Genomic DNA, 13,621 nt, shown 5'->3' on the forward strand with positions numbered 1-13,621 from the left:
GAAGCACATTCAGCTCAGACATAAACTACTGTCCATAGATTAAAACTGTAAAAGTTACACTGGTAACATATTAGCCTATACTCACACCATTAGAAAAAAAAACATGACATTCTTTTCCACTTAATGCATAATTAACCCTCTTCTTCCCTCGCCACACTAATGGCATCCAGAGCACTGACTGATTTCAGAAGCAATCTTATTTTCTGTGTGTATTTTAATGCACGGTAACTTCTCTATTCTCTTCACGGAGAGGCTTCTGGAACACATTCTTCAACTCTGACCTGGATTGAAAGGGCTAACATTAGCTTTAAAAGCACAATAACAACAATCAATATGTGCAGGGCTTTTAACTTCCAAGAAAAGATGAGAAAACGCCACAAATGAAAGATTTCTGAGAATAACCTTTCAAAGATTTTTTTTAATGCACTAAACTCGGTGACAGAAAATAGGCACTTAACTTTATTCGCACTAAATTCGCTACATACTACAAACTTTTCAACTGAGCATAGAGAAACCAGACAATGTTTATGATTAGATATATATGTTTGTATATTACAAAAAATTTAACAAAACAAATCTGTCATTTATGTCGCTTTGTTACTAAACATTTGCACAAATTTACACTGAAAGACAAGTTAAGCTACAATGTTATTTGACATTATTTGACTTATAACTATAAGTTTAATGAATGTGTTCATGAAGCCGCTGTGCTTCTGTCTACATCAGTTACAATAATTCACTCATTAAATTGAGACACAAATTATTGATAGTTACTTTTTTGGATAGATTTCACTTCGCGATTGAAATCTGTCACATCCAGTTCCACAGAGGCATCACTTGAGGATAGAAACGAAGCTTTGAACGATGCTTTGAATCAATTGAAACAATTGCTGCTCAAAATAATTCAATGTTTGAAGCACTGCTGACGCCGGCTGGTCAAAACGGTGGCAATGCAAGTATGCATAAAAGACCTTGTACAAACCAATTGCAAATGTTTGATCTATTATGTGCAATCTATTAAAGTCATCTTAAACCATTAGATGTGTGAAGTGTCTGTATAATATATGTTATTTATTTCATTCAATTGTAGGGCTTGTTTTGTTCGTTTCATGGAGAGCTTGGTTAATCAGGGGCCTGTGCCATGATGGTGGCTGAACAAACTAAAGGTTACAGGATTATTTTTGAGTTGACAAAACCAACCCAGTCCAATCCGGCTCTGTTGGTACCATGAAGCAGATCATCAACTTTCTCTGCCAACTCAGGCTTGATGCTGAGTTAATGGAGCGCGTGCACATGAAAGTGTGAGGTTAACTGTGGAGCATAAGTTACTACGGTGGTGAACACCACTAAAAGTCCACTTTCATGGTACCTAAATCCCAGGATTGGTGCAAACTAAACTGTAACTTACCTGGCTAGCCAGCTAAACCGGCTTCATGGTACAGGCCCCAGATTATCTAACTGCAGATTTTACTATAATGAGTCATTAAAATGTCTACAAATTGATTAAACTAATCTGTGATCAGGTAGAAACCATATGGGTTCACTACCAGCGAGCAATTCAAATTTGGAAAAGTTTCAGGAGTGAAGCATCGTTTAGTGGTTAGTTTAGACTTGGCGTTTTGGTAGACACGTGCTCCGCATCAATGCTTCCAAACAAATGATGTTCGAATGTGCCCATCTCTAAGCATGCTGTTTAGTATGTCTTACTCGCCCGGGATCAAATTTCATTGCATCCTAAGCTCTCCATCTGAAATGATGAATGACCTCTGGTTTGTTGTTTGTCGGATTTTTTTTTACCCCTGATTCCTGTTTTTTTTTTTTTTATATAAATGAGGCGGGGAAGATGAATGAAATATACTGTAAATGCCTTCTGGTTAAGTGCTCGTTAATATTAATTTGGAGAGCAGTCTGCCAGTGCAGAAGATCCTGCTCATGTCTGTAGATGGCAGTAAAGCACTGTGGATGCTCTCTGTTGAGACAGGTGCTTCAGCTTCAGCTCACCTGAGTGTGTGCTCCTGTCTGGGTGGTGCTGGTCATTTACAGATAAAGAGACTTAGGTTTATCATCATTCTCATTCTGATTAGCTTCTGAACAGCAGAGCATTTTAATTAGAGTGTCAGCATATTTAAATCTGTACATGAATAATGAACTCAGTCCTGTCTGCCCACGCTCCATGTGAATGCAGAGCTATTACTGTCCTCAGTCGAATGGCACAGACTGATATTTGTAGTGGCACATTTGATCACAAATAGGTTAATTCGGGATTTGTGGTGGATAGTGAATGCAAAAGAGTGTTGAAGCTGTCTTTTTTAAATTGAGGGTGATGCGGATGAAGCTCAGCATAGCAAATACAGGACCAGCATTTCCCTTTCAGGTCCTTTCAGTTGTACTGATGCTGTGGAAATCTTCATTCTTACCTCATTTGTTGAGTTTAGTGTAGATTTATCTATTCGCAATCGTGTAAAAATACAATTTAGTTGCAATATGGAGAAAACGTATATGCATTTGGACACACAGCAACAATAATAACAGTGCATGAAAGTCATGAATGCATGTTTTAGGCTCAGGGTTATTAGGGGGCGTGTCTCTCTCGCTCTGACGTCATCAGGCCTGTCCGTATAAGGAGTCGGCAGGGACGCACACTATGGCTCCTCCAGTGGACACACAGAGTCATCTAATGATTTATCAAGTCATATTTTCAAACCAAGCCATTAATTTTTCTGGAGGCAGTTTTAAAACAGGAGGTAAGAGCCAACATAAATTAATCTTGCATGCATTTTTATGTCTATGTTGGTTAAAACTTATCATTTCTTTAACATTTAGTCAGAAAACTTTTTTTTCCATTAATATTAATTTAAAGTTCTGAGATGTTTGATAAATGTGTTTAATCTCATATACACTTATCTGAATTGATATAAAACTATACAAATGATTAGTTTCATGCCTGTATTTAAAATCTACTTATTATGAAGTTTTATTATGCTTAAAATATTCAGTGACACAAAGAAGACGCCCTCTATAGGGCAGGTGATCCTTTATGATCAGATCCTCAACACAACATTGCTGTCTTTTCTCTTGCATTATTATTATTATTATTATTATTATTATTGTGTAGTCAAATGTATGTTCCAATAATAAAACAGCAGAAACAGTGAACAGGTTTTGTAAAGTATGGAGAGCAGAGAGAGCAGTGCATTCTTGTGGAGGGACCTAACCTGTACTTATGAAGAGTGCAAAATCTGTAATTTAACATAGCTCAACCTATTTTAGTTCCTTTTCTTGTATATTCTGTGTTAGAAATGTCTAAAACATCTTCTGACTGAAGTCTACACATTCCTGCATTTATTTCTGCATTCTTGTCACTATGCATCTGAAACACAGAGCAGAAAAGCTATTATTCATATATGCATACTGCTTCTGAAATATGCTTCTTGTGTAGAAGAATTTGCATTGTCAACAAGTCAACATTGTCAAAAAATGACTTTATAATGAATGCTGGTGCAATGCTATTTATAAAAGGAGAAGGTATGTTAGTGATGCACTTGTGTGGCTTCCCTCCTGTATGTTGTTTTTGTTGCTTAAGGAGTTGAGGTTGAATGGCCTGCTTTAAGGGGCTTCTGACAGTCTTTTGAAATGGCTGTGGGAGAATATCTACCCGGATGTTGTGCTTAGATGCCAGCCAGGGATGCACGCAAGCATCTGAGTTCATACGTTTGCAGTAATCCCTAGGGTAAGTGAGTTTGTGGTCAAGCGGTTTGTTTATTGCTTGCTAAAAATTGCACCAGCCACGCTCAGTAGAGTAGAACATACCTTCTTAGCTGGATCGGGACCAGCACAGTCACACAGAACAGAAATATACAGAGAGCCAAAAACTGTGTGCCTGACAGCATTTGATCTGTCTGATGCATCATGCACATCATTGATCAGGAGCTGCCTGATGGCCAATACAATTCTTAATATTGTTTTCATTTTTATGAAAACAATATTAAGAATATTACATTTTGGCCTTGGTCTTGACCAATTTTGTTTATAAAATCATAAGATTATATGTGTATGTGTTTATATATATATATATATATATATATATATATATATATATATTGCTGTCAAATGACTAATTACGATTAATCGCATCCAAAATAAAAGTTTTTCTTTACATAATATATGTATGTATGCTGTGTATATTTATTGTGTTTATATAAATACACACAAATGCATGTTTATATTTCAGAAAAATATGTTATGTTTATATATTAAATATATTTATTTATAATATAAATTATATGAATATGAATATAGACGTGTAAACATGCATATTTTCAAAATATATACTGTATGTGTTTGTATTTATATATATATATATATATATATATATATATTGCAAAAGGAATATGAGAAAATGAAGACCTATGCAAAGGTCTCAATTTAAATTAGTAAAGCAATCTCAATTAAGGATTTCCTTTCTTTGCTTACCGATAAAATAATAAAGTAAAATATTTAGTTTTAAGATGTGCATTTCTAGACATCCCAACTCAAAGTATAAATAGAGCAAGGTTTGGGATACACTCCTAGCATACGCCCTTGTCAAAGAGATTCATTTACATTTATTCATTTAGCTGACGCTTTTATCCAAAGCGACTTACAATTGCTATATATGACAGAGGTCGCACGCCTCTGGAGCAACTAGGGGTTAAGTGTCTTGCTCAGGGACACATTGGTGTCTCACAGTGGATTCGAACCCGGGTCTCTCACACCAAAGGCATGTGTCTTATCCACTGCGCCATCACCACCCCAAAGAGATGTTGCATCTGTCTTATTGAAGCAATCTTATAGAAGATAAGGCCTCTTCCACAGTGAACAACATGAAAGGCATAGCACATCTGGTGCAGGCAAACACCTGGCTTGACCAATCTGTGGCACACTCACACAGTCCTGACTGATGAGGGCACTCGTCAGTGGACTCAGGAGAGCCTGATCCAAACTACACGAAAACATGCTCTTTATCCAATCAGTTAACTGTAGTGCAGATGCACTGTTTAGCTCACTGATGCTGTTTGCAGGAAATGAGAGTTCAGACTAATTCGAATGTGAATCTGGAAGCTGTTTTTGTTGAGTTTTGGAATTGATGGACTGAACATTAGTACAAGCCGAGGGCGTTTGAGAAGACCCAAAACATGTTTAATAGTCAGGACATAGGAACTTGTTGAACATGATGGCCAATTCACAAGAGATTTCTCACGGCTGGCTGTTTTTGAGATTCTTGACTACTGAGTGCAGGTTTTACGCAGTACCTCAACTCCCTCTGAAACCTTAACTTTGCTGGTTTATTTTTTGTTTAATCCTAAATCCATTAAACACTTGCCATGAAAGCATGTTTTTTGGCAGATTTAGCTTTATCTTCATTCCTGCTCATGAAGTGTCTTTGGATGTCTCGTGTTTTGCTTGTCATGTACCCCTCTGAGTCTTCATATTAAAGCCACAGTCAAGCTAAAGTTTCCTATGCCCTGACAAATGTCCTCAATGCTTAGTGTCAGTGTCTCTAACATACTAGGGGTGGTATTAATCATACTAATGATGGGCAATTTGAGATTTACTAGGGCTAGAGCGGTTTCTTGACTATTGAGTGGAGGTTTTGCACAGAACAGTACATCAACTCCCACTGAAACGTCAACTTTGAGATCTTGACTTCTGCTGGTTTCTTTTTTATTTAATCTTCAATCCAGTACAATTTCGCCACACAAGCACATATTTGGTAGGTTTAGCATTAACATTCCTCACATATACTCGATGTCTTGTGTTTTGCTTGTTGAGTCATCATGTTTGTTGCTGTTAAAGCCACAGTCAAACAAAACGTTCTCATGCCCTGACATATGTTCTCAACTGCTAGTGTCAAAGTCTCTATCATCCTAGGGATAGAGGTAGAAGTAAACATACTATCATGTCTGGCTTTAAAGTGGAGTGTTTTTTTGTGATTCTTGAGTATTGATTAGGGATGTGTGATACTGACTAAAGATGATATCTCGATGTTTTGTGGAATGTTTGATAACAGCTAGTAATATTTTGCTTATAAATAAATATGACATTAAAACCGCCAGTAAGTGGCAGTAAGTCCCTGTTTTAATGAGTGATTCATTGATTGAAACGATTCATTCACAAAGGCTGATTCATTTAACTGAGCAAGAAGGGGACTGTGGGCATGTCCAAATACACACACTTGCAGTCTTTGTGCTTGACCACTTGTCTTCTTACATGATGTATTTGGTCCAAGTGTTCAAGTGAGCACGAAGACCACAGGGACGTGTAGAACCTTTCATTACCTGATGGGACACACTTATAGTGTTGTAAAAATGCAGTGTTTACAGAGTTTCCAAAAAATTGACTTTTTATTAAAATCACTGGACTATAAAAAGCTTAACAAAACGTTCCACCCTTACATGAATCCTTCCGTTACGCCTCTTTCAAACCACCTCTCTTCTCTATCCAGAATTCTCACCTCATGGTTGTGAAAATGGTATTTCTTTTTTGTTATCCTGCCCAGAAGAATTTGCACGTCTGTGCTGAGCCATGCGTCAATAAAGTGGTTGTTTTGTTTCTTCTATGTATAAATGCTAACACTCCTCACTACACGCAACGGCATATACAACATTGCTTCTTTGATGTTTAGGAATCCGGTCCCAAACGTTAAACAAACGGTTTGAGACACCATCTGTCCCATGCCTATGATGCTGCAAGGAGAGATTGGAGAGTAGGAGGGCCACCATCATGAGCTGGAACACCATCTACTCTGGCATGTGTTACGCATTTAATCTAGTAGTCATATGACCTCTATAGGTCTGTTGATCATGTGACTTTTGTGGATATATTTGCCAGAGTTACTTCCTGTTTTTACAACTGATGGATAGACACCAACACATCTTGTTAAGCTTTTTATAGTCCAGTGATTTTAATAAAAAGTACTTTTTTTTTGGAAAGTTTTAAACACCTGGATGATTTAGTGATGAATCTAGACAGTGTTTACAGAGCTTTATTTAGATTTGTAACACGTTGCACTTCAAAATAAACATCTAAATGTCTGTTCAGTAGTCCCTGTAACAGATGAAACAATATAATGTGGTACATCTAATTAAGTGACAAAAAGCAGTTGCAAATCTTTGCACCAATAAAATGTTGAACACTTTGTTTTACTACCAAATTACATGTAATATCTAATTATTATTCATATTTAACTTACACTGGAAAGGCTTCCACAACCACTCATGGGATCTCAGCAAAAAGTCTCACGATTTATTTCCAGAACATGATGCATGATGGGATAGCCTACGCTCCGGAGCAGTATTCGAGGGGATGTAGTGTGCGTTAAGGGCACTGTGCTTTGTGTTTTAAGACACAGTCTTGTGCACTTCCCGTTGCGTGCACATGCTCTCAAGTGGCCAAGACTGCAAGTGTGAGTATTTGGACAAGCTCTGTCTTTATGAACACATCATTGAATCATTGACTCAAATGATGTGTTCAAAAACAGATTACTTTAGGAAAGAAACACTGCAGTGCTGCTCTGGGATGCACACATGTTCTGCTCCGGCTTTGTTTGGAAATATTTTCGTTGGCGAAACAGAAAGAAACAGACAATATTGTGTCTAAAATGTAGCTCACTCAATATTAAATGTTGTATAATATCAATATATCATTTGTGATCACACTCACATGCCAATATTCAGGAAAATGGCACTCTTGCTTGTGTGATATTACTTAACTATATCGTATCTTATAAATATAAAAATAAAAAACCCACACAGGCATATGTTTAGCTTTCGTAACCTGTATTAAAAGGTCATTTTAACTATATTCTAAAAGGCTTCATCATGCAGTCTCAGGATGTGTTTTTGTTTATTTTTTGCACACTCATACACACTCGATAATGTCAACTCGCACATCGTTAAAACAACAATTACAATATTATCGTAGACGATAAATATCAGACACCTCTACTACTGAGTGTCAGTTTAACGCGGTACATCAACTCAGTGGAAACCTCAACTTCAGGACCTCGACTTCTCCTGGTTTCTTCTCTATTTAATCTTCGGTCCAGTAAAATCTTAGCACTAGCATTCCTCACATACTCATGAAGTGTCTTTGAATGTCTCATGTTTTGCTTGTCAAGTACCCCATTGAGTCATCATGGCTATTGCTATCGAAGCCACAGTCAAACAAAGCGTTCCCATGCCCTGACAGATGTTCTCAGCGCCTAGTGTTAATGTCTCTAACATTTCATTATAGTTTAATGGGACAGCGCTCCACTATAGGGAGTCATTCCTTGTGTTCTGTTTGCCGTGGACATCGCCTTGACCAAGCGTGCTTTACCTCAGAATAACCCTTGTAAAGTAGACAAACATTTGTGTTTTGAAAGAATGGCTGTGTGACATATTCTAACATGCAATTAAATCTAGTCCCAACATGCCATGTTGTACACTTTGCACTATGGTACTTTTTGCACAGAATTATTAAAGCTAAATAAACATGATTTATGACATTTTTAGGAATTGATGAATGATGCACTACAAAACGTGTTTTCTGTAAGTACATGTTTGCGTGTAATGTCATGTATTTTCTCGTAATCCTGTACACGGCCGCATGCCATCTTTATTTCGCGTTCACCAACTTTTTTTTTTTTGCTTACACTGTTATTTTCCTTAACTGCAGCCTGTGGTCTGTTGGGCAGCGTTTTATGCTAAATGAAAGCTTGTAGACATTGCTCAAGCAAAGCGAGAAAATAAGACCACATGTCGTTTGGTACCAAGCAAAACAGCCCTCTTACGAAGGAGACTTTTATATGATTGAATAAAAAGGAATTGTCGTAGTCTGTAAAGTTATAGAGGGCCTGTTGCTTGGCCAGTGAAACCTTAACAAAATAGCCCGACACATGTTGTTTTATTTATATAAATGTATGCATATTATTTAGGGTGTGTCTGGTTGACGTATAAACCTCGCAGGAGTTTATAGAGGAATGTAAAAGTTTGGGTAGGGTTTTGGTTTAAATTTGAACATTTTTTAATAAAATATGAGTGTTGCAAAAGTGACCAGCAAGATGTTGCATTGCTAGATGGCTGCTGCACTCAAATATGATACTATAATAATAATAAACCAACAATTATTTAATTATTTTTTATTTAAGATTCTTTTTCTGCATCATACAGAAATCATTAGTTACGAAACATAGCTATTTTGGCTTTAGGAACGTGGCACAAATGTCTCCTAATGTATTGATTCAATGCAATAGGCCTTTCCATTATTCTGTAGTAAACGTTTAATTTCAGAAGTAATTACTTGATTGTTTCTGCGAAACCATCTCAACACCCCTGTGGACATCTGCACACTGATCTGATTAGCTTAAGTGAGTGTGTACCATCAGAGGTATAATCAAACGACACAGCCATCTTTAAATAATTATGTAAAACTGTTTCAAATAATTATAGATTCCAGTGTTGCTCTGCATCCAAAACAAACATATTTTAATGTTCTTCATTTAACAGGGATCTGAAGGTTGCCATTTTAGGGAAAGGACTGGAGCTTTGGGAATGTCGTGGATTCTGAAGTCTTTCCCAGCACTGCTGTTCCTGATGTACTCACACGCCGCAGAGGACGATGATATTCAAGCGGGTATTGCCAGTTTCTTATCCCTTTTTTATTTGACGTGTGAAAATCAACCAGGAAATCTAAATGGGCAATTGATATTTTTAAATAGAATATATTTTTTTTTTATCCATGCACATCATAATCTCCAATCAAAAACATTATCTCCCCCCTCACAACTACATTTCTTCTGTGATGATGTGTGGGCAATATTCTCTCAACTGTTTTTCTCGTTCAAGAAGCAGTTTCCCTCAAATATACATCACAATAGAGGAGAGCTGATTGCAATTTTGGTTGCATGATGACTTTAAGGTTTTCAAAAGTGAGTGAGGTGCCAAAATAGGCAGTATTTTAAGTCATTATAGATGTGTTCCAAAACCATAAAGGATGCATCAAAAGGTAGATCCAGTTTTGCTCATAAGTTTATATACCTCTTGCAGAATATGCAAAATGTTAAGAATTTGGTTACACTTTATTTTGATAGTCCACTTTAGACATTCTACTAACTATAAGTAACTTCACAAATACATGTTAACTAAATCTCATTAATTTGCAGCTACATGTCTAACTCTCAGAGTGGACTGTTAGGGTAGGTTTAGGCTTAGTAGAGTAAGTTGACGTATCCTTGCATAGTTTCTGATACTCAGTATGTTGTATGTTGTGGACCCATCAAAATAAAGTGTTAGAAGATATTATAAGCAGACTGTCTACTAATACTCTAATGACTGCTAGTTGACATGTAGTTGCAAAGTTACTTATAGTTAGTAGAATATCTAAAGTGGACTATCAAAATAAATTATTACCAAGAATTTTAACAAACCAAGAGGGATCATGATTTTTATTTTAGTACTGTCCTGAGTAAGCTATTTCACATAACAGATGTTTATTCCTAAAAACGACTCCATTCAAAGTTTACATACCCTTGAATCTTAATACTGTGTTTCGTTACTTGGATGATCCACGATTACTTGTATGTTTTGTGATAGTCGTTGATTAGTCCTTTGATTGTCTTGAGCAGTTCAACGCCTGCTGTTCTTCAGAAAACCCCCCAGGTCCTGTGAATTCTTTGGTTTTACAGCATCTTCTGCATATTTGAACCTTTTCCAACATTGCTTGTATGATTTTGAGATCCATATTTTCACATTGCCAACAACTGAGTGACTTACACACAGCTATTACAAAAGTTGAAAACATTTACTGTGGCTCAAGAAGGCAGGGGGGTGTAAACTTTTGAATTAGAATTAGATCGGGGTAAATCATATTTATTTTTTCTTCTGGGAAACATGTAAGTATCATATTTAGCTTCTGAAGGGCAGTACTAGTTTCTGTCCATCTAGTACATACAGTATAGCATTCCATTATGAATTTACATTTTTGTTTGGTTCAGTAGGTTTTGAAAGAGAATCTAAATTTGAAGTGTAATTTTTGAGTTTTATAAATGGATGTTTGCCATTCTGTTCTATTCAGTTCTATCCCAGTTCTTATCCTCATTTTGCAGGCTGCAGCACTGCTGTCAATGACCTGGTCTACATCATGGATGGCTCCTGGAGTGTGGGAAGTGATGACTTTGAAACAGCCAAGCACTGGCTAGTCAATGTCACCAGTGGCTTCGACGTGAGTTCGCACTACTCGCAGGTGGGCGTAGTACAATACAGCGACACCCCAAGGTTGGAGATCCCTCTTGGTCTTCACAAGACCACTCAAGATCTCATTAAAGCCATTGAGGACATCAGCTATTTAGGCGGAAACACACAGACGGGCCGTGCCATCAAGTTTGCCGTGGACCACGTCTTTGCATCTTCACAGCGAAGGGAAGTGAAGAACCGCATTGCTGTAGTGGTGACTGATGGAAAGTCGCAGGACGATGTTATGGACGCTAGCGTGGAGGCACGAGCACAAGGGATTAAAGTGTTTGCAGTGGGCGTCGGGACGGAGATCACCACATCAGAGCTGGTGACCATTGCCAACAAGCCAGAGGGTGAATACGTGCTGTATGCGGAGGACTACACCAATATCGAGCGTATCCGTGATGCTATGGAACAGAAGCTGTGCGAGGGTGAGATTTGCATGCGTGTGAGACTTCCCATAAACATTTACCACATTAAAACTAGGTTTTGGCATTACCAGTCCACTCCTGGGCGTGCAGTTCTATCAGGATTTTAAAAGAACAGTGAACCGTTAAAATACCACAGTCCATTCATGCCCAGTGACAGCGAAAGCCACTAAGCGCGTGGGCCAAACCAGCGGCATGATGCCATGGTAGGGAGGAACTGTGGGGGAGTGGTAACAGGAACCAGATGTGGCTTTACCCACTGCCAATGCAGCTGGAAGCTCTGGTTTGGACAGATAGTTGTCACTAGTGGCAGGCGTGCAGTTTCTCCAAAAGTAATTACAAACATACACCCTGTCATTTGACACTAAATGGGTCTGTGCAAGGTGTCAAAGGTACAAAAGTGGTACTCATGTAGGAAGGTTCCCCCCACAAAATGACTTACCATCATTATATGATAATCTGTGAAACACAAAAGCAGTGTTGGGGTAATGCATTACAAGTAATGCGAGATACATAATCAGATTACCTTTTTCAAGTAACTAGTAAAGTATCACATTACTTTTAAATTTACAACAAAATATCTGAGTTCCTTTTTCAAAAAAGTAATGTAAGTTACTTTGTTTTCCTATGTATTCACTGACAGCTCTCCTGTCCCTGTATTTAGAGATATTGGGAGGAAGTGCAGAGGCAGAATCATTTCCATCAGCCTGAGGCTTATTCATTTCACTTTTGGTGTGAAAGAGCCTTTACAGTTGCCAAAAATATAACATTTTGGTCTTTTATTATTAAAAAAACAAAAAAACAAATAAGCAAGGCAATAGTAATATAATACATTACTTTACATAAAAAAAATATCTAAGTAATGCAATTAGTTACTTTATGGAGAAATGCAATACTGTAATGCATTACTTTAACACTGCAATTGTGCTCATTCATTCAAACTTACCTGCCTGTATGTTTCAAGTAATCCTGAAGACCTTGACCCTTATGATGCAATTTGTGTGTGTGTAATATGTTTTGATGACCCTGTTAAATGTGCTCCTCTGCAGAATCTGTATGCCCCACACGTATTCCTGTGGCTTCACGTGATGAGAAAGGCTTTGAGCTGATATTGGGCATGAAGATCCATCAGAAAGCGAAGAAGATACAGGGCTCATTAGTGTCAGAGGGAGCGTATCTGCTAGACAAAAGCACTGACATTACTGAAAACACAAGGTTGGTTTTAAGCCTAATGCTAATTTTGATAATCATAAAGATTTAACATGTTTAATATGCTATTATTGGCAGTTCTGTGGTTTTTAATAACTTTTTAGAGCCTCCAAAATTATTATTATTTTTTTTAGTTGATGGTTTTGATCATGCAGTATGTTGCAGAATTATATACTGCAATATGTCTGACTAATACATGTTTTAAATTTGTTTTAAGGGAGATTTTTCCCGAAGGTCTTCCTCCCTCATATGTGTTTGTGTCGACTCTGAGGCTGAAAGGGCCTTCAAGTCGGGAAAAGCTGGACTTGTGGAGGGTCCTATCTAAAGACGGACGGATTCAGGCCGCTGTCACACTCAACGGACAGGACAAATCTGTCATCTTCACTACCACAAACACGGTTAATGAGGAACAGATAGTTACTTTTGATGCACAAGGCACTGAGGTGAGTGAAATCTACCAGCAACTTCTAGAACATTCTCCTTTTATACAAATGTGAATTGCTGCATTTTGTCATTAATCAGCCTTACACTAATGCAACAGATCTGGCTACTTAAGCAGAAGTTGCCTTTCTGAACCACACACCCGTTTAGACAGCGGAGTGTAGAAATAAGCTGCTTTATGACACGTTTCCTTTTAAAACTGTGACTTGGCTGTATTTGTGCAATTTCCTGTTCAAAATCCTATGACGCGTTTTCCACTAAGGCTCCTCACTTATACATTTAAAAACTACA

At 37.6% G+C, this 13,621-nt stretch overlaps 1 protein-coding gene across 1 annotated transcript in view; it reads left to right on the plus strand.

The window, feature by feature from the left end:
• Nucleotides 1-9,572: 9,572 nt before the first annotated feature.
• Nucleotides 9,573-13,621, plus strand: part of LOC306865001 (uncharacterized protein) — a gene marked incomplete at both ends in the record, with an annotated part of 41,062 nt that continues 37,013 nt past the window's right edge. Inside the window, 4 exons of the mRNA XM_079409333.1 lie at nt 9,573-9,654; nt 11,126-11,683; nt 12,730-12,895; nt 13,107-13,332. Coding sequence (XP_079265459.1) covers nt 9,573-9,654; nt 11,126-11,683; nt 12,730-12,895; nt 13,107-13,332 — 1,032 coding nt within the window. The remainder of the gene's footprint in view (nt 9,655-11,125; nt 11,684-12,729; nt 12,896-13,106; nt 13,333-13,621) is intronic.

The sequence above is a fragment of the Barbus barbus genome (genome assembly GCF_936440315.1).
Source record: "Barbus barbus genome assembly, chromosome: 46".
NCBI classification, from domain to species: Eukaryota; Metazoa; Chordata; class Actinopteri; order Cypriniformes; family Cyprinidae; genus Barbus; species Barbus barbus.